General features: G+C 44.5%; 1 protein-coding gene and 1 long non-coding RNA gene across 4 annotated transcripts in view; one reads left to right on the plus strand and one right to left on the minus strand.

Moving 5' to 3' along the window:
• RPAP1 (RNA polymerase II associated protein 1) overlaps positions 1-26,899 on the minus strand; it is a 70,474-nt gene that overhangs the window by 32,421 nt on the left and 11,154 nt on the right. For all 3 annotated transcript variants that reach the window (XM_084846066.1, XM_084846055.1, XM_084846047.1), the window contains 8 exons: positions 23,923-24,106; positions 21,529-21,696; positions 20,367-20,603; positions 7,209-7,324; positions 6,898-6,996; positions 5,843-5,944; positions 3,786-3,953; positions 2,367-2,561 (listed from right to left, as the gene is read on the minus strand). In XM_084846066.1, coding sequence (XP_084702192.1) covers positions 2,367-2,561; positions 3,786-3,953; positions 5,843-5,944; positions 6,898-6,996; positions 7,209-7,324; positions 20,367-20,603; positions 21,529-21,696; positions 23,923-24,106 — 1,269 coding nt within the window. The remainder of the gene's footprint in view (positions 1-2,366; positions 2,562-3,785; positions 3,954-5,842; positions 5,945-6,897; positions 6,997-7,208; positions 7,325-20,366; positions 20,604-21,528; positions 21,697-23,922; positions 24,107-26,899) is intronic.
• Positions 15,508-24,978, plus strand: LOC146357371 (uncharacterized). Its single transcript, XR_014789460.1, has 3 exons — positions 15,508-15,609; positions 19,278-19,370; positions 23,866-24,978. It is a non-coding gene; the product is annotated as an uncharacterized LOC146357371 (long non-coding RNA).

Consider the following 26,899-nt stretch of genomic DNA (forward strand, 5'->3'; position numbering starts at 1 on the left):
CACCGGAAACCCAGCTCTAAAGCCGGCAGGGTCCCCTGCCAGGTGGATGGGGAGAGAGGAGCAGAGGCAACATGCACCTTGAAACTGAGAACAGAAATTCTGTTAGACCAGGGGTGTAGAACCTCAGGCCTGGTGGCCAAATACGGCCCACCTATGGGCCAACTCTGGCCCTCCAGGGATTTCCAGGTGGCCATGTCCCTTCCCCTGGCCCCATCCCCTTTCCCCCAGCCACTGATCACTTGGTGGTTTCCCAGCTTCTGTGCTGTGCGTTTTTCCCCATTCTAAAAGTTTGAAATACCTCTGCTAAGGCTTGGCTACTGGCAGAAAGAGCTTTAAGTTACAATATGCTTGTATTTTTGGCCCCACCTTGTTTTCTTTTGGCCCTGCCTACCATTGGAATACACACACACACACACACACCCATCAAGAGCTTCTCTGAAATGGAATTTGGCCCTCGGGCTGAAAGAGGTTCTGCACCCTTGGTTTAGACAAACTTTTTGCTTTTTACACACCATCCTCGGAGTCACTGCAGCCCTGTTGAGATCCCTGGTAGCTGCACCCCGCCCTTGTCAAAGACTCCTCCCAGGGCTGGCACCTTCCCAGCTCTTGTTCAGTAGCTGCGCTTGTCTGCTCAACCAACTGGCGCCCATTTTCCCTGCACCTTAAGGCATTAAAAACACCAGTGTCAGACATCTCTGTCTAACAAATGTGCCACTGCAAAGCAATACGTATGTATGTATGGGTTTAGCTCTATGCTTTTCTCAACAGGAAGCATCCCTCAGCTTTGCTCTTCTATTGCAAGTCCTAGCAATGACCTTAAAGGCTCAGTGCAACTAAATATAAATGTAAAATCAGTCATATTATTCAGAAGGGCTTTTCCTATGGAATAGTTTGTATGTATTTATTTATTTAAGCTGCTTCTGTACTACTTGACATCCCAGGATTTTCAAGCAGCTTACAAAAAAACACATCCAATATAACACTAGAAAACAATATGAAAACAGTATATCACCATGTTAATGGACAGAGCTGCTTAGTATAATGAATTAAATGCCTTTGTTTAAATGTGGCAGATCTGCAAAATATTGCTATATCTTTGGTTGACTATTTGTTGTTGTTCAGTCGTTAAGTCGTGTCCGACTCTTCGTGACCCCATGGACCATAGCACCCAGGCCTTCCTGCCCTCCGCTCTCTCCCAGAGAGTGCTCAAGTTCATATTCATTGCTTGGTTGACTATATGAACAACTAAAATCAGTATCTAAGACAACCCCAGCCTCCCCCATCCCACTTCTCCTGTCTGGGCAGGATGGGAAGGGGTTCAAATGGATACCGTAGAGCTGGAAAAGGTGCAGAAAAGTTACAACATTTGGGGCTATTTAGTGTAGGAAAAAATAAAGAGGGGTGGACAATGCATAGTGCAGAGAAAGTGGATAGAGAGGCCTGTCTCTTTCTCTCTCTCATATAATACTAGAACCCGGGATCATGATTCAGGACAGACAGAAGTACTTCTTCACATAGCGCATAGTTAAACTATGGATTTCACTACCTCAGGATGTGGGGACAGCCACCAATTTGGATGGCTTTAAAAGGGGATTAGGCAAATTCATGGAGGATAAGGCTGTCAATGGCTACTAGCTAGTCATGTTGGCTATATACTACCTCTAGGAACAGAGGGAGCATGACTCTGAATACCAGTTGCTGGGGAACAACTGCAGGAGACGGCTATTATTTCCACTTTCTGCTTCTGGGTTTCCCATAAGCATCCTGTTGACCACTGTGGGAAACAGTATGCTGGAGTAGACAGGCCTTTGGTCTGATCCACCACGGCTCTTCTTATGTTCTTAATGAAGCAGCTTGTTTTCGCCTGAGGGCTCAATGCACACAAGGGACAAATATTCACCTCAGTCCCAACAGCCACCCACTCTTCCTCTTGTTATTCCTTTCTTGTTTCTTCTTCTGCTTTAGTCAAAAGAGGAGGATTTAACTGATTAAAACTGGCTTCTTAGACCAGGCTATGAACCTGTGACATTTCACTGTAGAAGCCTTCTAGTTCACCAAAGCACAAATACTTACACACACACACACACACACACACACACACGCACACACACACACAGTCAGCCAAGAGTTCTTCGAAAGAACCTGCCTTCAGGTGGATGAAGAGGGAGAACACTTCAGTCTCTGGATCACTGAATGGCAAACAAGTAGGGATCATTAGATTTTAAATAAATAAGCAGTATATTAAAGTCAAAAACTTAGTTCCAACTGAGCAAACACTTCCTTCAGCCTATCTCAATAATGGTTTTGACTGTATATTACATTAAATTTACAGATATTGCTTTTTTGCCAAGATTCTAGATGTTTACCTTTACAACATCATACCGTGCCACTTCTGGATCTGGCTTGTTTTCATCCTTTGATTTTCTCTCCAGTGTCTTTTGGGTTAGAGTTCGTTCACTACCCTCATCTTCCTCCTCCATCTCTTCTTGTTCCTCATTGTTTGGGATAAAAGGTGGTACAGTCATACCTTGGTACCATGAGAAAGTCTTGTCAAGATAGACCTGGAAGGAAACAAAAAACAAGAAGCTATCAGTGGAAAGAAGAGAGGTATCTATAGCTAGATCTAGAGCACACGTTAAGCATGACTGACTATTGACTGGATTATGCCCTTACCAGTTAAAGGAATTTGGTAGGGATTCCTAGTACTGCCACTGAATAATAATAATACTAAACTTCAGTCTTTATTGGACAACTGAATGAAAACAGCATATCAAGTGTCACTAGATTCGCTTATTTAAGCTTTCTATATACTCTGTGGGTCATGTATCCTAGAGAAGAAAAATGTTTGTGACAGTCGCATTTATTATCTCTCTCACTTCATATGTTTAATTAAGAATGCACAATTACCATCTAATAACATAAATTCTCATTTCCCAAAGGTTACTTGATATTAACAGAAAATAAAACAACTATTTACACTGACATTTCGCCCTGAATAATTGTTTTAAGTTGAACAAAAGACTACCACATTGTCTGAAAATAAATCATGTGTGTTGTCATGCTGATCTCATTCATTTGATAGCTTTCAAAAACCTCTGTTTCACCATAAAGCTATTTCCTTTCATCAGACCTTTTCAATTAATACAATTTTCACAATGCAGGAACTATAACCATCCCCTGAAAATGACCATTTAAAATCTACTATGGGCGCTGTATATCTCCAAAGTAATTACCAGAGGGGTGACAGGAGTACTATCTCACATTTGTCAAGTGCTTAAAGGGGGGTACAGCAGCTCAGAGGATCAGTGTGTGCAAATGCAAGGCTGATCAGTCAGTAAACTGAAAGGATCAGTGTAATGCAGGACACGTAAAGATTAAGGGCCAAAGCAAACATTATTTGTGTCTAGCAGCTGTGACTTTCCCCCCATTTTTATTCTAGTGTAGGCACAGCGGCACCAATCCAGATTGGGCCCCCGTGTCCACTCTAGAGTACAAATAAAAAGACACATAGCTGCTAGTCCAGGAGTGGGCAACTTGTGGCCTACAACTCCTATCAGCCATAGCCAGCATAGCCAATGGTGAAGGATGCTAGGAGTTGTAGTCCAAAACATCTGGAGGGCCACAAGTTGCCCACTTCTGTGTTAGACACACATTTAAAGTAATGTCTGTTTTGGCCCCCAGGGGAACATAGATCCATCTTGAAATGAGGAAATCGGGGATCTATTCCTACAGGTTCCGACAGCCAAAGTGTTTTAAGTGGATTCATGTGTTCTATGGATAGAAACCTCATCATCTGGAGAGACCAGCAGCACATGGAGGGCATGGACAGTGGCTGCAATGACATTATCCACTGGGTCATCCAAGGAGAAACGGAGCAAGAAGAGGAAGCCAGCATCAAGCAGCACACGCAGGACACTTCCCTTCAGGAGGGAGGCAAACTCCCCTGCCTTGGCCTGAAACACATACCACAAACAAGGTCAGGGGAAAAAAGGTTACCTAAGAGTGAGACCACCAATGTTCCCTAGGGACCCCTTGTAACATTACCTTTAACTGCAGTGGAGCCACTACAGAAGGCTTCCCCAACCTGGTACTCGCCAGATGTTTTGGACTTCAGTTCCCATCAGCATCAGCCAGCATGGCAAATGCTGGTACTTGTGGTTCAGAATATGTGGAGGGCACCGGGTTGGGGGAAGGCTGAACTATAGCTAAGCTCCTTCCTGTGCTGCTTGGTAACTTTGGAAGTCATTCCAGGAACCAGAGCACCATTGGCACAGGAAGCATTCATAGCCCGGGCTCTTCCCACAGCACCTTGGACATCTGACATAATTTGTGATGCAGGAAGTGCAGCAGCTCCTAAAAGTAACAGCAGAAGGGGCCTTATATTAGGATGAAACTGAATGTACACAACGGTACACAGCGGTACCATAAAGCCCCTGCTACTTCTGGCTTCATATCATGCATCAGGCCTTCAAGTTCCTTTTAAAAAATGTGCATCTTGTACTTTCTAGTCTTCCACAAAATGTATATGGCTATAAGGAAACTGTCTTTCTCCCCAAGGGTCCAGAGATGAGATTGCTATGCATGCCATGGTAACTGCACCTCTCACTGCTGGGGGAATGTTCTTCCCTCATCTGATTTCACATCATGCCTCAGAAGTACTCACAACTTCTAAAGTGCAATGCAAAGTCAGAGATCAATCCTGCCTCTTGCCTGATCCTGGAACTACAGCCAGAGGTGGGGTGGGGGGCTGACCTGTCGCTGACTTTGCCCTAGGTCTCAGAGGCATTTAGAGCAATGCAAAATCAGGGACAAGGCCCTACCCCTTCACCCACATCCACTATCCATGCCACAAATAATGAGAGTCTACCAACGGGCACTAAACCAGCCACAATTTCAGCCAGATTTCCTAACCTTTTCTCTGTGCTATAAAGCACTTAGGGCAATACTATACAGAAAAAAGTCCTACAACTCCCAGCCGTGCTGGCTGGGGAATGTTGGGATTTGTAGGACCTTTTTTCTCCCTAAACATGCACAGAATTGCCCCTTTGCTGTCCTAATCTGGCCATCCCTAAATATAATATGTCAACTTTATCATTTAAGCAATATTCAACACCTTAGTTAAGCCAAACGTAATAAATGCTACAGAGTTTATTTCTGTAGTTTTGCCATTAATACCTTTGGCAGTAGCGAGTAAAATTAAATTAATTGTCATCTCTTTGTTCCCTAAACTGACAACCCACCCCTATGCACGTCCATTTAGAAATAATTCCTGCTGTGTTTCAGTGGATCTTGCTCCCATTCAATGGCAACCTGACCCTCTGAGCATCGAGAGACAAGAAGACAACTAATAAGGTTTTCAGTTGTTTCAACAACATCCTTTCTAAGCAGCTCAGTCGCTGCACAGCGTCACCAAATGTAAAAGATCCATGCACAGGGCCAAACAATATTTAATTATTGATTCATGAGGAAGGAACTTTAAAACTATGTTTGCCATGAATGACCCATCTGAGAACCATTACAGGATGGGGCTCTCTGTGATGCATGGCGTTCTGTAACTTTGTTAAAAAGACGACTTGAGATCAAACTCTGTGGGCAGTTGTGCATGTAATCAAAGAAGGCCCAAAATGTCTTAGTTTAAGAGATTCCCCAGGGCCAATTATGTGATGTGCCAAATCAGGAATCGAAGACAACACTGATGATCTGACAATGGGTAGACTGGGTTTATCCTGGCCCCATGCAAGCAGCCCTGCTCTTGCCATCTTGGCACTTCAGTTACCCCCATCACAACAGCTGACTGAGAGCAGGTGGAGAGGATCAGACTTCCATACGAAGGTTTACTCACCTTCTGGACAACACGGCCCAGCACCTGCAAAGCCAGAGTTCTCTGCTGAATGACCTGGCTGCGAGACAAGCGGAAGAGCTCTTGGAGTGAGTAGCCAGCCCTCTGTTATAAAAATAAACATCCAGCCAGGGTCATTATGGTGCAGCTGACTACATAAATTCTATAACCATATTACATTTCCAAGCTACTGAAGAGGCATCACTCGTTCATCTGAATAGTCTGTGAGGAGCAAATGGTCAACAGGACCATCCTGCTACCAATCCCACAGCCCAGTTCACAGTATGATACAGGCAGAGAGCAGGGCCCAAGATGCCTGTGACAACAGAGCAATAGCTTCAGAGGAGGCAAGCTTGTAAGACAAGCCACAGACTCCAGGGAAGGCCGGAACAATATCCCATGGTCAGTACCCAATCTAACATAGTTAGGGTGGGAGATTCCTTTCTTTTATAGGAGATTAAGCTCAGCACAAAACCCCAGAGCCTTCCCAGGAGAAATATTCATTTAGGAAGTTACACTGTACACCCAATATTCTGGCCCTAGTCCAGGCAGTTCCTGCTGCCCCACAAGAGGAAAGCAGGAAAAATTCCCATCATTATACATGATGGAAAAATAATTCCTCATATTAATAACTTTATTTTAAAGCAATTGCTTTGCTCTGCTTCTTCCTTGCATTTTAAAAGCAGAAAATTTATTTATTTATTTATTTATTGCATTTATATCCCACCTTTTTTCCTCTTGCAAGGAACCCAAGGCGGCTTACATTATCCTCCTCCTTTCTATTTTATCCTCACAACAACAACCCTGTGAGGTAGGTTGGGCTGAGAGTCTGTGACTGGCCCAAAGTCACCCAGTGAGCTTCCATGGCTGAGTGGAGACTAGAACCCGGATCTCCTGGTTCCCAGTCCAACACTCTAGCTAGTCTCTGGCTGATAATCATTCATCATCAACTGTTGCCCATCTAGCCCAGGTCTAGTAAGAACTGACAGAATACTGACAGTCAAACATGCACTGAGATTGCAGATATGCTCTTATGTTCAAGGCTATTTTCCCCTTACTTCTGCTTCCTCTCCATGGTGATGTAGGCCCAAATGTGTAGGGAAGTCTTTATCTGGGGGAATAAGTTCTCCCTTCAGACTGAAGCGTGCTTGCATCCCCTATTGAGGAAAGAAACAAAGAAGAAGATTATCTTTATTGCCTATAATAATGTCATTCAGACATTTAAAAACATGGCTGCTCAAATCTAGTAGGAACTAGGCCCTTTAGCCCTATTACCCAAGCTGACTCTTGAAATTAGCTGCTGAACACATGTGCTAGGGAAAGATAATTTGAAAGCGAGAGAGAAGAAATTGCATTTTATTCTTCCAACCTTTTTGGTTTTCCTCTGTCGAGGCTGGGGCAGGTCCTTCATCCACTCCAGTTTCTCAAACTCTACATTGTCCATGTGGAGCCATTCTTTCTGAGGCTTCACAGGAAGGTCACTAGCTTTTGGAAAGGCAAAGACAAATGTTATTTTTCTTGGGCACAAAAGAATGCACATCACTTTTCTTTGCCAGTATTTCTGGCTTTGAAAAGTGCTTCAAATACTGTTTTTTATGGCACAACAAGGGGAGAGACCCCCCCCCCAAATTGACTCATCATCAAAACATAAACATCAAAGGTCCGCTGACAATTTAATCTTCCATAAAGATCTAGAGAAGGAAAGCGGATGGCGCCATTAATGAAATTCACAGATAAAATGAAGATGAGCTGAATACCAACTTGGATGTGGAATGAATACAATGAGATTAGAAATCAAGAGCAGAAAACAAAATGAGATTAATGATTTAAACTGCACTCCAACAATAATTGTAGGAAAAAGGATCTGCAAATAAAAGATACCAAAGAGAAAAAACTAATAATCTAGGAAAGTAACAGTGTTGAAAAGCGAGCTTGGTGGTTTTGAGGTTAAGACAGCAGGAGAACTGGGGGATTACTGTGTGGTTTGCGAGCAGGCTGACAAAACTCACAGACTTCATTTCCCAGGCATTTAGTTTTTCATATGCCCAGCCAGCAGATAGAAATGATAATCTGCACCTTCCCTTTTTGAAATATCTGCAAATTAGATGTTATATTCAAGAAGCAACTAGGGTAATAGACATAGCTAGGCCAAATAATACTGCGGATTATTGTCCGAAGTATTTAAAATATTAACAGATATATATGATAATGGAACAGAAGCAGCTAAACAAAAGTGAGAAAGATAATTTAATATAACAAACTCAGAGGAGGAATGGAATTATGTCTGTCCAAAATTCTGTAGGAAAGTACTAGATGTGAGTTCTAGGGAAAACTTCTATAAAACACTATATTTGCAGTATTATACACCAGCCAGGATCTCTAGGATGTTCCTAGCTGTAACAGATAGGTGCTGGAGGTGTAATGGTAGATTAACTTTTGCCCATATATAGAGGCATTGCAATTTTGTAAAGGAATATTGGAAGAAGATAATAAACAGCATCAGGGAAATTACAGCCGATGAGTTGCAACTAACACCAATAACTATACTCCTGGGTGATATTAAAGGCCAGATCCCTAGAGATTTAGTTGTGATGGTGAGTTAGATGTTAGTAGCTGCAGGAATCCTCTTAGCAAAAGTTTGGCAATCAACATACATACTGTCTCTGGTACAATGAAAAAAGAAGGTTTGTACTGCCATGGTGATGAATAAAATAACAAGTTATAAGTTGCTATGGGAAGGAAGAATGAACTCCATCCAGACTTTCCAAAAGAAGTTGGACACCATTGATCAAATACTGGAATAAGCTCCAGCCAGATGATTTAGGAACTACAGATATACTATATATGTGCTAGTGTATTTTCACCATATTTAATAGTGTATTTCGCAGTGGTTTGAATACAGCCATTTTTGGCAAAGCACTATGAGAGTTTTTAGTTGAAAATAGGGGTGGACAGATCAGTCTATATACAGTGGAGGTGAGGAATAGATTTAAGGGACTAGACCTGATAGACAGAGTGCCTGAGGAACTATGGACAGGGGTCCGTAACATTGTTCAGGAGGCAGCAACTCAATCCATCCCAAAGAAAAAGAAATGCAAGAAAGCAAAGTGGCTGTCTGATGAGGCTTTACAAGTAGCTGAGGAAAGACGGGAAGCGAAAAGCAAGGGAGAAAGGGGAAGATATACCCAACTGAATGCAGAGTTCCAGAGAATAGCAAGGAGAGACAAGAAGGCCTTCTTAAATGAACAATGCAAAGAAATCGAGGAAAACAACAGAATGGGAAAGCCTAATCAGAGATATCAAGGGAACACATTGTGCAAAGACGGGCATGATAAAGGACAAAGAAGGCAGGGACCTAACGGAAGCAGATGAGATTAAGAAGAGATGGAAAGAATACACAGAAGAACTATACAGGAAAGATCTTCAAGTCCCTGATAGCCATGATAGTGCGCTCACAGAACTTGAGCCGGACATCCTCGAGAGTGAAGTCAAGTGGGCCTTAGGAAGCATTAGTAACAACAAAGCTAGCGGAGATGACAGTATTCCAGCTGAGCTATTTAAGATCCTAAAAGATGATGTTGTTAAAGTGCTGCACTCAATATGCCAACACATTTGGAACACTCAACAATGGCCACAAGACTGGAAAAGGTCAGTTTACATTCCAGTTCCAAAGAAGGGCAATGCCAAAGAGTGTTCAAACTACTGTACAATGGCGCTCATTTCACATGCCAGCAAGGTGATGCTCAACATCCTACAAGCTAGGCTTCAGCAGAATGTGAACCGAGAACTACCGGAAGTACAAGCTGGGTTTCGAAGAGGCAGAGGAACTAGAGATCAAATCGCCAACATTCGCTGGATCATGGAGAAAGCAAGAGAATTCCAGAAAAACGTCTATTTCTGCTTCATTGACTATGCTAAAGCCTTTGATTGTGTGGATCACAACAAACTCTGGCAAATTCTTAAAGAGATGGGAGTACCAGACCACCTCACCTATCTCCTGAGAAACCTGTACGAGCGTCAAGAAGCAACAGTAAGAACCGAACCGGAGTACATCATGAGAAACGCTGGGTTGGATGAATCACAGGTCAGAATTAAGATTGCCGGGAGAATGATCAACAACCTCAGATACACAGACAATACCACCCTAAAAAAAGCGAAGAGGATCTAAAGGGCCTCTTGTTGAGGGTGAAAGTGGAGAGTGCAAAAGCTGGTCTGAAACTCAACATTAAAAAAACTAAGATCATGGCATCTGGCCCCATCACTTCCTGGCATATAGAAGGGGAAGAAATGGAAGCAGTGACAGATTTTATTTTCTTGGGCTCCAAGATCACCGCTGACGGTGACTGTAGCCATGAAATTAAGAGACACTTGCTCCTTGGGAGGAAAGCTATGGCAAACCTAGACAGCAGAGTAAGAAGCAGAGACATCACCTTGCCAACAAAGGTCTGTATAATCAAAGCTATGGTTTTCCCAGTAGTAATGTATGGCTGTGAGAGCTGGACTATAAGGAAAGCTGAGCGCCGAAGAACTGATGCTTTCGAATTGTGGTGCTGGAGAAGATTCTTACGAGTCCCCTGGACTGCAAGGAGGTCAAAGCAGTCAATCCTAAAGGAAATCAACCCTGAGTGCTCATTGGAAGGACAGATACTGAAGCTGAAGCTCAAATATTTTGGCCACCTAATGCGAAGATAAAAGTCACTGGAAAAGACCCTGATGCTGGGAAAGACTGAAGGCAAAAGGAGAAGGGGATGGCAGAGGATGAGATGGCTAGATAGCATCCCCGATGCAATGAATATGAACTTGAGCACACTCCGGGAGAGAGTGGAGGACAGGAAGGCCTGGTGTGCTATGGTCCATGGGGTCACGAAGAGTCGGACACGACTTAAACAACTGAACAACAACAAATTAATTTTACATATGTTGAATCATAAATCTATTCCATCCCATTTTCTGCCCAAAATTTTTTTAAAACTACGAAGTTCCAATGTATTTATTAATTTTATTTATAACATCTATATACTGCTCCACATCTTCCAGAGTAGTGAACAATAAAAGATAAAAAGATAAGATAAAATAACAAAATTCTATATTAAAATTATTATTCTAAAAAACCTAACACTGATGAAAACATGGCTCGTCAGTCAAGGAAGGCTTCCTGAAATAAAGTTGTTCTCAGGAGGCACCAGAAACAACACAGTGTTGGCACCTGCCTGACCTCCAGAGGCACGGAGTTCCATAGAAAGGGGACCACCACACAGAAGGCTCTTCTCCAGGTGGACTCCAATTGGGCACACGTCCCTGTGGAACCACCAGGAGCATTCCCTCTGATAATCTCGGTGACTGGGCAGGTTGGTTAAGGAAGAAGGCGCTCTCTCAGGTATCTTGGTCCCAAGGTGTTTAGGGGTTTGTACACTAGTACCAATACCTTGAACCTGGCCTGGTAGTGAATAGGTAGCCAACGCAGTTCCCCCAGCAAAGGAGTTGCATGCTGAAAAGGGGCAGCTCCTGACAACAGCTGAGCTGCTGCATTCTGCACTAGCTCCAGCTTCCAGAGCAGCCTTAAGGGCAGCCCTACATGGAGTGCATTGCAGGAATTCTACAAAAATGACCAAGTTTACTTTTAATTCTTTAAAATTTTAATGATAACTTTGAGCGAACCAAGTTATACATAATATAATGTATGTTCCTAAAGCAGCCTTCCCCAACCTGGCGCTCTCCAGATGTTTTGGTCTAGAAGACCCAGCATTCCTGACCATTGGCCATGCTGCCTGGGGCTGATGGGAGCTGAAGTTCAAATCAACTGAAGGGCATCAAGTTGGGGAAGGCTGGAGGACAGGACTTTGCTTTGTAGCATGCCAGCCTTCCAGTTAATTTTTTAAAAAAAAAACCTTAAGGAATTCATAAAAATCAGGTGGTGCAGAAAGCCTGATGGGCACTAATAGAGTAATCCACAAGCACATTGGTGTGCACAGCCACCATGCTGGAGACCCCAAAGATAATGCATCTGAAATGTTTTGAACACTTAAGAGCATTACACAAATGTTAATTATTATTATTAAATTAACCATGATGAAACACTAAAAATAGCCACTTCATCACACCCATATTCAATCCAAGCTGAACAGATCCATCTGGACTGAAGAGAAGCCCTAAATGTGGCTGTGTGAATCTGCCATCAGAATCTACCTTCCATGGCCTGAAGAGCAGAGCATTCTCCATCTCTAGATTTCAAGGAATGAATACACCAGGGTGGTGGGTCTGAAGGAGGCAGAAGCAAAAATAAGCCAAAAACTACACTCTTTGGGTATTTGTAATTCACATAGAGTATTTGTTTTTTCCTCCCCATTAATCACTAAATGAAGAAGGCTGATTAAACCATGCTCTGAGTCGGATTAGTAATGTGCACCATCAGACATGAGCATTGCAATCTTGTCAACAGGAAAAAAAGTCTGATATATATTCTAGGGTTATCAGAGTATTGTTCCATTGCTGAGAAACGCCTTTATAGAAACACAAGCTGGCGGTCCGGATGGTGAATATGCACTGAGTCTTTCCAAACGTATGTTTGGTTTTTCAGGCTGCAGCATGCAACATACAGTCAGCCTATAGTGCCATTTCCTGCAGCTTGGCTCTCCACTGCGCTCTGTTTGACAAGCCTGGCCCACCAAGCAAGATCACCACATCTGCTCAAGTTCTGGCCTTCCTCTACCCTGATTCTGTAACAGGCTCATCTCCTCCACCAAGATGGCATGAAGCACACCAGGAGGAAGGTACAGCAGAGAAATGTGGGCCATTTGAAGACCACATGGAGCAGAGCCTTCAGTGTACTGGCCCCCTCTCTGCAGAACTCCCTGCCTGTTGATATCAGGTAGGCACCAACATTGTTTTGCTTTAGACGCCTGCTGAAGACATTTTTATTTAAACAAGCCTTCCCTGATTGACTAGCCATGTTTTTTTAATTGATATCTGATTTTAAATATATTAATTCTATATTTTGAAATTTTTCTTTCTTTTATTGTTCACCACTCGAGAACTAGTTAGATATAGAGCGATACATACATCTTGTAAATACATAAATCCCCCTTACAAACATTATTCAAAGAGTATTATCCAGGTTTCTGCCACACTATTATGTGTCCTTGACCCTCGAGCCAGTGGGATGTAGCGAACAGAGTGTTGGGCTTGGACATGGGAAAGCCAGGACCAAATCCTCCTCAGTTATGACGTTCATAATTGATTTGGGCAAACCTGGGGCAAGTCATCCTCTTTCAGACAAGTCTGTCTCACAGGACTGTTGTGCAGCTAAAATGCTGCTCTGAGCTCTCTGAAGGAAAGTGGGATGCAAATGTCACAAACAAATAAAAAACAACAACATTGTATTGGAATGCAGGATCTGCTGCCCATGGCTTAAAGGCTTCCCGCAAGGCAATTATTATGGACTAATTCACATCAACATGCACTTCATTTGATTTCACAGCATTTGTGAATGCTGTGTGGCTGCATGCAGAGATTGCGAAAAACACTGGGTGAGCTCTGCTATTGTATCGCACCACAGCAAACGCAGTGCCTTTGGTTGTACTCTTCCCACTCTGGAGAGGCCACAAGTAGATTAGAAGTTTTGTTTCTGTTTTTGTTTAATTGCAGTTTAGTATGTCATCTGAACTCTAAACTGTGGTCAATCTGAGATATAGGGTTTGCTGAAACAACCCAGCTTCATAACCCATTGTTAAGATTAACCACAGTTTGTTGAGTTTGGATGAAAACAAGTTGTGGTTAATCAAAAACAGAACGGAAAGCTTCCAATCACATCCTCACAATCATGCCATGGGAAGGGCAAGGGAGGAAAGGAGTGCACGAGCCCAAGGCTCACCTAGGCTCATTCCCATCAAGATATACCATGGTTTATTATGACATTCTGATATAGCCAGTGTGTGAACTGACTCCTGAAAAACATTGTGTTTGAGGTGATGCAGGGCAATATCAAAGTTGTATCTGAGGTGTGTGATCTGCAGTGGCTCATTTACACCTGTTGCAGTCATGAAGTAGCTGTCAAGGGCTCCTTGGAGGCCTCTCTCAGTCTAATCCAGTAGCCAAGTCCAGACACAGACAAAGGGATTCCTTTCAAAGCTTTATTCTTCTTCTACAACTTAACAACTCTACCGTTTGCAACTAGATCTGAGCAGCACAGTACCTATGCCCTAAGTTGGAACAGTTGGTCCCTGTTTGAAAGGGAATTACTGGCAGACCCCTGAACTTAAGGACTAGGGAGAGTCCCTCCCCTTTTCCCTTGGATCCTCTGGGCGTAGCCGTTGTTTGCGCGCCAACCAGGCACTACGCCTCCTTTCTGCGCCCTCCATTTGGCGCCGCTCTCTGTGTCAGCGTCGCACGTCCACCAAGTCTGCTATCCGCACTCTGTCACTCCCTGGACTGCTATCTAAGCTAGGAATGCTGGTGGGAGGAATCTCTGTCAGCTGTTGGCCCTGGGAAAGAGGAGCGCGCTCCTCTCCCAGGAGCGACTGCTCTTCCTCAGAATCAGAACTACTCTGGGATTCTATGGGCTCAGTGTCCACCCTGACAGTAGCGGACATGTGTGAACCAGCAGTCAGACCATAGGCCCATCTAACCTTCTACTGTCTACTCTTAACTGGCAGTGATTCTCCAGGAACTGCGGTAGAGGCACTTTTCACCACTTGCTAACCAAGATCCTAGTAACTGCAAATGCCAGGGCCTGGACCGGGGACCTTTTGCAAGCAAAGTATCCATTCTGTTACTGAGCTATGGTCCCTCACCAAAGCTACAGCCCCTGCTTCCCCTCTGGCAAAGAAAACCCACTGGGTACTCAAAATGGCAGCTGCAGAAGGCACAACTCATGGGCTGGTTCTACCTGGGAGGGTAGATACAAGATCTTGAGAAATAGAAGACAAAGCCTTCCACCTTGTTAAAAACAAGTTTCTCAGTTTGAATGAACTGCTTCCTTCCTGCTGCAAGAGCAAACTGCCTTCTTCTCTGTGGAATTGTGGCTGCTATTACCTTATTCATGATGAATTTACTCCTTGGCATCAACAGTGGCAGTTTTCCAATGCAAAGTGCTAATGCAAAATTAATATTACATCTCCTGCTGGGCACAATGTGCTGCATCCATAACCTCAAGCGGCTTGAAAAGCTCCACTGATTTTTATAATTTCTCCTCTCTTTTCAATGATAAACTAAGTCACCCGACAGAAACCACCCTCTTGATTTAACGCACCTTTCCTTCCCCGAGAACCAAAGTCTGTTTTTCCTATCACACCTCGCCTCTCCCAGGATGCCATCTCATCAAATCTTTGCTATTGTCTGCAGCTTGCCACAGTCTTAAAGATTGTGTGGCTGGAAGGACGGTTTTCTCCAGGTGCAGAGTGAACATCAGCATTTCCCTTAAAGTAACACACCTTGCACATTATTATTCTAGCACTGGACTGCTAACTATTAAACCTGATGCAGGAAATGTGCAGGATATGTTGGAGAAACAAGAAGGGGGGCAGGGGAGAGGAGAAGACGCGCTCTTCTGGAAGTGCTAATCCACCTGCTCTTCTCTTGCACATTAAAGCTGCTCTCTCAACAAGTAAACACCGTCCTTATCTCACCAAACCACACCACTCAAATCCAAAAAGCGATTCAGAGATCTCATTAGGCAGGCTTGATGCAGCAGTGAGACCCAGAGAATACAACAGAACAAAGGATCAGAGAAGGAAACAGGAATGGAACATGAAAGGAAGTGGGAGAGTGGAGAGGTAAGCAACAAGACCGGTGAAAGGAACAGAAGTATGAGCAGGAAAGTGGGAACTAAAGCTTAAGCACGGCAGGCCTGCACACCTTGCAACCCACTGAGCCAGACACAGCCTATTGGCCGTGTACTGTGGCCTGCCACCCCCCTTGTTTTTGGAGTACCAGGAAGACAGGAAAACCAGGAAACTGATTATGCTCCTCAAGGCTGCTAGCGGGGCTTTGTTCAACTTGTTGGGTCATTACTTGTTTGTCTGCTTAAGGAAGGGGTGGGCAACAAGTGCCCCCACTCTTCTGTGTGGTCTCCCGTCTCCTGCCACTGCCAAATTGCCCAGGGCGGCAGTGACAAAACCCCCCAGCAGTTTGCTGCCAAAAGTCAGCAGCAAAAGGGCACTTTTTTGCCACTGCACCACCAAATTTCATCAGCATACTGAATTGTTTTCCTCCTGCCCCAGTGCCACTGATTGTCAGCGGCGAATTCGTTGGTGGGGGCAGGGGTGTGGCCCATATTGCCCTCTGGAAATTGGCCACCCCTGGCTTAAGGGGAAAACAAGCTTGTGCTTTATCATTATGTAATGCTGCGGCCGCAGTGGCTTAGTGGTTAAGACGCTGAATTGCAGACCGGAAGGTCAGCAGGACAGCAGTTCGAGACCCGAGTGCTGCGTGACAGAGTGAGCTCCCGTCTTCAGTCCCAGCTTCTGCCAACCTAGCAGTTCGAAAGCAAGAAATTGCAAGTAGATAAATAGGTACCGCTTTAGCGGGAAAGGTAACAGCGTTCCGTGCACCTCGGTGTTCAGTCATGCCAGCCACATGACCACGGAAACATCTTCGGTCAGCGCCGGCTCTTCGGCTTAGAAATGGAGGTGAGCACCACCCCCTAGAGTCGGATACGACTGGTTGGGGACAACTTTTTAATGCTGCGGCAAGGAGGTGAAGAGTAGGACCCAAGAACTGACCAATGCTTTTTATCAAGGTGACCGCACCGAAGTCCATGAACTCTTTGGCTTGAGCCCTTCAGTCCTCATCCACAACAGAAACAAAGCCCTAAATCCATCGGCTCACACTCAGCCCTTCCTGCCCTGCTCTCACTCTTTCCCCCTTGCCTCCCTCTGCTGCATTCCATCACTGCCAACACCTCAATGTGAGTTCCCTGAGGCAGAGGCCCATCTTTGGGGGCTTATGTTGCTCTGCAAAGCCCCATATACATGGCATGGTGCTGTACTAACAAAACAGGACAGACTTCTTTTCCGAAAGGTCACCGTGCTGACTTGTGGCAAGCAAGCGTCTCTTCATATCCATTTTTATGCCATCCTTGTTGTCTGGGGATGAGTGAGACAAGGGGCGCTGCTTCTGCCTGTCCTTCAGCAAGAAGAGCTGCTTGCAAGAAACTCAATCTGGGCACAGCAGCAAGTTCCTTAAGTACAGGAAACAGAAACTGACCTGCAGACATGGCAAGAACAGAAGGGATATTGATCCTACAAGGTCTTGCAGTGATCTCAGCCACATCAGCAGCAGAACACAAGATCAAACGGAAGTTCACGGGCCACTCCTACAGCCCTGACCAAAGCAAAGTTTCTGGGCATCTCAACCAGTGTCCTTCCTACAACAGCCTGTTGGATTAGGGGATTCTGGAAGCAATGCTGGCTGAGGGATTTGGGGAGCTATAGTCCAACACTTCGGGAGGGCACCAGATTGGGAAAAGCCATCCTGCAATATACATGTCTTTTATTAGGTCCCTTTATACAGTCTGGAAGAGATGGACAGGAGAAACCCCTGCAGCCTGCCAATCAACAGATGTCTCAAGCCGTGGGCCTTTTAAACCTAGATGATCCATGCTAAGGAAAATGAAAACTAAACACAAGACTCTGAAATCTCGCAGGCTTTATACATCTTGGGAGTGCTCCAGCTAGCCTCAAGCAGCTCCAGAGCTCATCCCAAAAGTTCTTGCATTCACGGCCATGTCTTGGCTGGGAGGAACAACTCACTTTTGCATCCAACTTCTTGCCCAGGGACAGCGCAATTTCTCACCAGCCATAGCAAATTCTGCACAACCACGGCAGCCATAATGGAGACCCAATTATGCCAGCAGCAGCAGGAGGCCCTGTCACCATTCCATTTTCTACCGGAAACATGTTCCAGCTTATCTTCACCCAAGTCTTGTAAGGCACAAGCAGCTACTAACAGCAGAAGCTTTATGACTATCTGCCAAAACACATCAACCTCCCCATCCCACTCCCTACAGTTTGTTCTGATAGGGCAATTGCATATACTGTCTCACAATTCCAGTTGCCTTGCTATTTAAATGTAATAAAAGTATCTGAGTCTTCCTGGGAAGTCTCCGCCTAGGTACCTCATTTTGCAGCTCCATATTAATTGCAACACAATGCTTCCGTTAATCAGAGATCAAGCTAGGCCCAGAAACACTTTGCAATAAAATGGATTTCTAGAGGCCAGTGATTTCCCAGCCCAATTCAAAGTGCTTGTATTAATCTTTGAAGCTCTGAATGGCGTGAGGTTACAATCTATTTAATAGGGATAAATGCCAAGTTCTGCACCTAGGAAAAAGAAACCAAATGCACACTTACAAGATGGGGGATACTCAGCTCAACGATACTACAAGCAAGAAGGATCTTGGAATTGTTGTAGATCACAAGCTGAATATGAGCCAACAATGCGATGTGGCTGCAAAAAAGGCCAATGCTCTTTTGGGCTGCATTAATAGAAGTATAGCTTCCAAATCCCGGGAAGTACTAGTTCCCCTTTACTCAGCACCGGTTAGGCCTCATCTGGAGTACCGTGTCCAGTTCTGGGCACCACACTTGAAGAAGGATGCAGACAAACTGGAGAGGGTTCAGAGGAGGGCAACAAAGATGATCAGGGGACTGGAAACAAAGCCCTATGAGGACAGACTGAAAGAACTGGGCATGTTTAGCCTTGGGAAAAGGGGAGATATGATAGCGCTGTTCAAGTACTTGAAAGGTTGTCACAGAGAAGAAGGCCAGGATCTCTTCTCGATCATCCCAGTGTGCAGGACACAGAATAATGGGCTCAAGTTACTGGAAGCCAGATTCCAGCTGAACATCAGGAAAAACTTCCTGACTGTTCAAGCAATACAACAATGGAACCAATTACCTAGGGAAGTGGTGGGCTCTCCCACACTGGAGGCATTCAAGATGCAGCTGGACAGCAATCTGTTGGGGATGCTCTGACTTAGATTCCTGCATTGAGCAGGGGGTTGGACTCGATGGTCTCGTAGGGCCCTTCCAACCCTACTATTCTATGATTCTATTATCTCCTCCCATACATACCTGACCAGTCCTTAAGATTTTCACTAGAAGATTTTCACCCCACCAAATGAAGTGAAGCACACGACAACTATGGAGAGGGCCTCTTCAGTGGTGGCACCCAGATGGTGGCATGCTTGGTGCCTACACAGTGGTGGGCAGCAAATGAAGACCTTTTTATTTTACCAGGCTTTTTAGTCACATGTCTTTAGTGCATTTTTTGTTCTTGACATTATTTTTCCTGATGCCAATTTTAGTCTAGTTTTCAGTCTAGTTTTTAAAACTATTTTGTTCTTCTTTTCTGCTGGATTTTGGTTTCTGCTGGATGATTTTATGTTGGTTTTATTAACATTGGTTTTCATATATGTTTTGATGTTATAATCTATCATTAGAGAGGAAGTGGGCCTGTCCGTCAGCGCCATAGCACCAAGACCATGAGACCTGGACACCTGAAACCTCGCATGCATCCTAAGGGGATCCTAAAGGTGTGTAGTACCATCTTCAGTCACGAGGTGGCAGACTTCCCTGACCACTGCATAGCTTTGCAGTCTGTGCAGTTTGAAGCCAGAGGAAGAATTGGAGGGACAGTTATATGGCTGCCTCCGCCCCACTGCTATTGGGCAGCCCCCACTCAGGGAAATGGCATGGGCAACCCCCCCGGGGGGGCTGTAGGAGTGGACCATGGCAGGGGCCATGCCTAGGGATGGCAGCAGCCACGGCTTCACTCAGATAGGGTGGGCACAATGCGTCCAACTCTGACAGCCACATGACTTCGATTGAAGGCCTCGCTGCCCTCGCTAAGGGCTATTCCAACCTGTGTGCAGCAAGGTACATTTGCTAGCAATTTAATGTTGGCATTCTACTGATTTGTAAACGTCCAGAGGACACTCTTGAGGGGCAGTATAAAAATGTTGTAAATACACACATTTCTGGATGAGCCTTCCATTATGGCCTCTCAGAGTGGAAGCAGAAAGCTAACGCCTAAAACAGGACATTAGTAACAAAAGAGAAGGGGGGGAGTACACTAAAAGTGCATCTATTCACAGGGAGCAGGTAATGTTGCCATCTGGCACAGTACAGGTAACATTATGAATGAATCAGCAGGAAAAACCCAAACCCATTGATTGTTCCCAAAGGACACATAGCCCGCCAAGAAGGGAAGGTGCCATTCAAAGTTGCTCCATCAGCCGTTGCACCTGATTGCTACCCCCTTTCCTCTCTGCCACCCCCTGCCAGAGAGTAATGCAACAACAGCAAAGAGCAGTATGTAAAAGCCCTTATCAAGACTTCAAGTGAGGCTGAAATAGTCTTTCCCCAATACAGGCAAGATGATGAAAAACAGTCCCTTCCTCATTCTAATACATGCTGGTGCTCAGAACACAAAAGTTGCAAGTCTTAGACTACAAATATGATCTGGAATCCTGGCAGCTTTTCTTTGGTATCGAGATCCATCGCATCAGTGGCTCTATACATTTTATTACCTGTGACATCCATTCTTGTACAGGCTTCGTCCCTTCTGGAATCCCCTATACGTGGCTCCTCTTCTACATCCGGCTCATGTACAAAGGGAGCCTTCAGCATCTCTTCTACCTCATGCTGGGGTACAGGATGTGTTTCTGGATGCATAACATTCCTTGGACTCTCTTGTTCCATTTTTTCTTCTCCTTCGCTAGCTGTACCACCATGTCGTGACTTTAAGAAAGCAAGCAAGCTGGGATCTGACAATGAAAACATAACAGAACTCCAATAGCATTAGCAGTCCTCTTTCAATTTATGTTTGCTTTTTAAGTTAAAAGTACTGATGACTACATTTCCGACAAAAGCCCAGCCACCTGGGCTTCAGTTAGAGCAGGGGTAAACCATCTTTTTGGCCCCAAGGGCCACAAATGGTACTGGCTGGGGGCCAGGGGCTGCACACGTGCATATGGACACCCACCTCCTCTCCTTGACCACTGCAATCTACAGATCAATAAGAGGGCTGGAGGTAAAAGCCTCTCCCATCCCCCAGTGACTGCCACAGAGATTGTTGTTTCTCTGCCACTACCAACAGCAGGGAAACAGTGATCTTAGATGCCAAAGAACAGCAATTTTTCTTCCACAGGGATAGTGGGGGAAAGTGGTTGGGGTCCTAGCAGCTTCAGGAGCTGCACAAGGAACAGCCTAGGGCCACGTGCAGCCACAGGTTGTGCACCCCCAAGACAGAGGCTGCTTTTCTGGTTGCAAATTAAGGACTCAGGACCACATTCATGTCTGAGAAGCGTTTTGTCAAAAAAAAAATTAATACAAGCAGCTACCACTGGCAAACCCATGACCCCTGAGGCTGTTGGAGCAGCTTTGCAGTTGACGCGTCTGTCATGAAATCAGCTGCAGTAATTAAACATTCCAACAGGAAATCTTCAAACATGGGAATGATCTGGTGTCTTTGAAATCGCAATGTGAGATGTGCTTCAGGCACTGTTTTCTTGAGTAGAGTTCACGTTAGGGTTGTGCTTTTAAAATGATTGGGAACTGACCCAGTCCTTAAAAATAGAGGGCTTTAAAAAAAAAGAAAACCCAAATAAATGAATGAATAAAGCCCTCAGACTGATTTGCAGTTTGCCAACATATGCATGTGGCTAGGGGAAATCAACAAGCAGTTTGTACCTAACTGAGCCAACAACCGTTTCTGCTCCTCCAAGATCTGTTCTTTGGTCATGGACTGCAACCTCTCCACATTCTCCTTGTGGATGTTCTGGGCTTCTTGCTCACCAGCCAGGCTTCCAAGGCCCTCGCCAGTGACAATACAAGGGTACTGGCTGTTTAAAAACTTATCTAGAAACCAAGAAACCAAGAGCACTGTGAGCAATGTTCATATATAATACACAATTCTAAACGGAAAACAAACATAAATCTGAATGGAAAACATACTCCACGGTATGTGAAGACTCATACTGTATTTGGAGGCTCATACAGTATGTGGAGACTCGTTTGTCTCAAACACTGACTTAGTAATACGCAAAACAGCATCCAGCTTAACCTATTTCCGTTTTTCCACAAATCAGTGGGTAACCTTTATGAGAAAGAAGTGCCGCAGGACTGGCAGAATTGCACACTGTTCATTCACTTCAGGAACTAAAGAACAAGATCTATGATCAAGGAAAATCTACTGGTGGTACATTTAGTACACTGCTACATTTCTTTCCTATAACTTAAACCCAATAAATAAATAGCAAGCAGAGTACTTCTGCAGTAGTAACAAAATGAAGTCATGCACGTCATTGGGCCACAAGGGAAAATGCTTGCGTTATCTGTTGAACTTTGGCTCCACACAAGTGGAAATGGCTCTCAAGCCACCTTGAGTGCCATTTCCCTGGTAGAAAGTGTGGGTACATCAAATCAGTAAATAAGAATTGGTAACGTATCTGGTTTATTAACACAGGAAGAGGGAACCTCAGCAGGGAAAAGCTCTTGGCTCCAATCAGCTATTGATCAGAGAGGGGGTGGGGCCTGGGGACAAAGCTGCCGAGTGATTCAGTCCTGCTTACTTCTGAGACTTGTCTTTCAGGGGCTCACCCTACGTACTTGTGATGAGACATCCTGTTCATGTTTACTTCTGAGTAGACATGCAGAGGCTTAGGATTTGGAATACTATTTGAAAGCACTGCTGAGTGATTCAGTCCTGTATTTATTCTGAAGTAAATATGCAAAGGCTTGAGCTGCTTACTTCTGAGTCGGCTTAAAATAGTTAAGAATCACGTTTTGACAAAACCCACCCTCCCTTTCACCACACTCATGTTGCTCTTGGCCCCATCCACAGATGGAATACAGCAAGGTTTTTCTTAGCTAAAGAGAAGACAAGGAGGGAGAAGTCCAAAGGCTTCTTGGGACAGTGCTTAAGGGGACAGTGCTTAAGGGGACAGTGCACAACTGATCCACTGTGCTCTCTCTCTCTCTCTCTCTCTTATTCAGTCATACACCTTCTTTTTCGAACTGACGTTTAAATTCGAGTTTGAACTACTCCTAGCTGCCTTTGCCCCATCCAAGTCAAAGCTCCATTTCCAAAAGAGGAATGCAGCCAGACAAAATGGGGTGGGGTGGAACGACCTTGGGTCTCACAGCTAGGAGAGGCTGATTAGCAAAGGAACCCAGATGAGAATGGAGGCCTCCAGCGCTCCATGCACTGGTTCCCAAGGCACGAAGCAGGCCCCCCACAGTTACCAGAACATCTAGCAGCTTGGGGCATAATAAAGGTAGACAGCTTAACCCACTTCCAATCAATGTAACATAATGTATCTCCTTCAGTTGATTTACAATCCTGTGAATATGCACTCAGTCCCACTGCGTTCAGGAAGTGTTCTTTGTATATTTGCAGTCTCATTGCTAGGAGACCCTGGGACAACTTGCTGCTTATTAAGAGCTATTTACTTCCTGTCAGGAGCGCCCTAGCGGCCTCTTTCGGTCTACTCCAATAGCCAACTCAAGACACAGACAAAAGGATTCTTTTCAAGCTTTAATCCTTTTACAACTTAATGACTCTTTCAGATGCTAATCACCAGTGACTAAACAATGAACAGCAGAGTAGCCTATGCTCTGGGTTAGGCAGTTGGTCCCTGTTTGAAGGAGAATCACTTGCAGACCCTGAACCTATGGGCTACGGAGAGATCCTCCCTCTTTCCCTTGGGTCCACGGGACGCGACCATTGCTTGCGCGCCAAACAGGCGCTACGCCTCCTTTCCGCGCCCTCCATCACTTGTCACTCCCTGCATCTGCATCGAGCGTCTAGCAACCCCCTCTCCTGCACTCTCTCACTGCCAGGGTCACTATCTATCCCAGGAATGCTGGCAGGAGGAATCTCTGCCAGCTGCTGTGCCTGTGAGGGATGAGCGGGCTCCTCTCCCACGGATTCCTGTTCCTCCTCAGAATCAGAACTGCGCAGGGGTTCAATGGGCTCAGTTTCCACCCTAACACTTCCCCGTCTTCCCTTCTAACAAACATTTTTAGGCTTCTAAAGGCCCATGGGTATTCGACAACCCTTGCTCCAGAGATTTCGACATCCACCTTCCTCTTCAATGTGGAACTGTGCCTCCAAGGGTCCAGGAGGCAGGGCAGCATCTGGAACTGCTCGTCCTGCGTTTGTCTGCTCAGCTTCAACAACAGCAGAAGATGTCTGAGCCAATTCAGCCGCTCGCTTAGCAGCTATCTTCTGGGCAAAGATACTTTTCCTTTCAGGAGCTGATTTTGCCTGCAGGAAGACAAGAGAGCAAGTAAATACACCTCAATCTTTCCCAGTTCTCAACCTATTATATACTAATAGAGAACTTATTCTCCAAGTGCTGATCCTTATGTAGCCAAAACAGCACAATCCACGCAGAAGAGGGAGGGAGGTATCAGCAGCTTGGAGGAATCCCAAAAGGTTTACAGAAGTATAAAAAATTAGGAAATGTTTAGGAAAACACATCGGGGGGCGACCCCAAACCCCCCAATAAGGACTGAGCATGCTCAGTGGCCAAAGAATGCTGAGTGCCTGTTGGGTCAATGAAATAGAATGCTGAGTGCCTATTGGGTCAATCAGATAGAAAGAAGACATGACTAGCTGGCACCCTGGACCAAAGTACTCCACGCTGCAACATTTTCTTGCAGACCCCTTTTGAATTTATCTAAAATAGTTCATCAACATTCCTGCCACCTGATCCAATTGCATCAATAGTGTCATCCAGATTTTTCTGCTCTCTTCAACATGTATTTGTATATGGCAATTAACAGTGGAGTCCTATGCATGTTTCCTTGGAAGTAAATCCCACTGTGCTCAATGAGACTTACACCCAAGTAAGCGTATTCAGGGTAGCAGCAGCCTTAAGCAGCTTTCCTCCATCCCCCTATTTGTAAAGATGACTATGTATCTGTAAAAGTATTTGATGAACCTCTCAACACTATCCATATCAATGTGGCATATTCATTTGAACAGGCCTTTATCTATTGTTTTGCACTAAGTGACTAATACTTCAGTACACAAACCACTAATTGCAAACAAAGTCTCAAATAAATTAAAATTAGCCTTCAAGACCAAGCCCACAGAAATGTCCTCAACACCAAGCTCTGGCTTTTTTTTTTTTTTTTTTTACAGGAATAACATTTAGAGCCTTTCCTCACTCTTTCCTACATATAACAGAAGTCATTATTTTGCTGTTATATGTTAAAATGGAAGGTAGGAGAAAATGTATACAGTTCTTTCCAAGATGGAGAAGCATGCATCTGGTTATAGGTAAATTCTGGCGAGTTTGTTCCACTCCAGTGCACAGAAGAACTCACTCTCCATGATTAATCCAAGTCTGCTTATCTGAATGCTTTGCATTTCTGAGGATAAGCAGACAGACAGTGAAAAGGCCATTTCTGAAGATTTTGGGGCTGTAATATGGCATGAATTTCACAGTAATAAATTGGATTAATGATGCTTAACCAATGCCTTTTAAAATTTGCACAGTATTTACACTCAGGCTCTGTCACAGACTTTTTGACTATTGATAAGGAAGCCATGGAAAGACAGCATGAAGCAAATTCACCTTCATGATGGGGATTCATGCAGCCATGAGAGAAAGGGGGGGAAAGGCTACATCCAAGGTTGCACAACCAATATGCACACAATTAGCTGTGCGAAATAGGCTTCCACAGGCAAAACAGTTTCTGTGGAGGTAACATAGCTTTCCTTTAGCAAGAGCCAAAACAGCTGGTTCAGCACGCAAAAGCCTGTTTGTGCAAGCGGAAGAGGATCTCTGGATCCCATCCCATGTCTCCTGCCTGATAAAATAAAACACAACACAGAGACACAATGTCACCATCACTGAAGGGGAAGTGAGATTTAAATGAGTTATTTTAATTATCATTTGTGCACTGTTTTTAAATTGGTTTTAAATTTTTATTGTATTCTATTACTTCTGTATTTTTGAAACTGTGATGGCCTATGGCTTTGAACGATGAAGGTTCATTCACCATCGCTATTTAAAATGACACAAACCATATTGTACCATGTTTATAGTAGGAAACCCTCCAAAGCACTAGAAAGATTTTTTTCAACAGCCTTCCCTTTAACAAGCTCTTTGGATGCTCCAGCCTGTCGATCTCAGGCTGTCTCAGAGGAGATAAATCCTGCACACACACTCTCTTCCTTCCAAATGTTGTATTCTGAGCCACTGCCTCCTAGAGCTACAACAACAAGACTGATGGCAGTGACCTCTGAGCAGAATGCAGCTGCAAATTCTGACTGTAGCTTCCCAAATAAAAACATAAGAATAGGCCAGCGAGGCAACACCAAACCACAGATCAACAACGGGCAAAAGAATACATTTGTGGAGTGCCAAGAATTAAGTGTGAATTAGAAAGAAACCTAGGTAATTCCAATGTTCTGTGAATCTTTCATAAAAGATATGATTGTAAAAACTGGGTGGGCAATTGTTAGAAATATCTCTTCCATTTATTATCCCAAGAGGTTTAAATGCAAATATACATAAAGGAAAACCTTAAGGGGCCTTTTGGAGAATCCTGAAAGACTGGGATAGACTCTCTCTCAAGACAAGACATGTTACAGAAAGCCTGAGCAACTTGTGGCCCTCCAGATGTTTTGGCCCTCCATCAGCCCTGGCCAGCATAGCCAATGTTGAGGGATGATAGGAGTTGTAGTCCAAAGCAACTGAAGGGCCACAAGTTGCCCACACCTATCTTACAGTTTAATAACGTGAAGCTACCACTCACTGCTACTAGGAAAGGAAATTAGAACATTTTTCTTCATCAAATTTGGAAATATGGAATATTTCCTACTATAGTGTTGTTTCTTTTTAAAGCCTGACCGAACACAGGTCAGAGCTCATTATCAAGTCTACTCTGTGGCGGTGAGGGTGGCAAAGGGGAAGTTCTCTTCCATCAGCATTGCATCTTGTCAGTGTACTCCAGCAGAGTTTTCTGAGTGGTTCATCGCCTTCTGCAATCTGGGCCAGGGAGAAAGATAGTGGAAACCTCGGCAGCACGCTGTGACAAGTTTGCA

The sequence above is a fragment of the Heloderma suspectum genome, chromosome 1 (assembly GCF_057233095.1).
Source record: "Heloderma suspectum isolate Gila_16-S chromosome 1, 16-S_ref, whole genome shotgun sequence".
Classification (NCBI taxonomy): Eukaryota; Metazoa; Chordata; class Lepidosauria; order Squamata; family Helodermatidae; genus Heloderma; species Heloderma suspectum.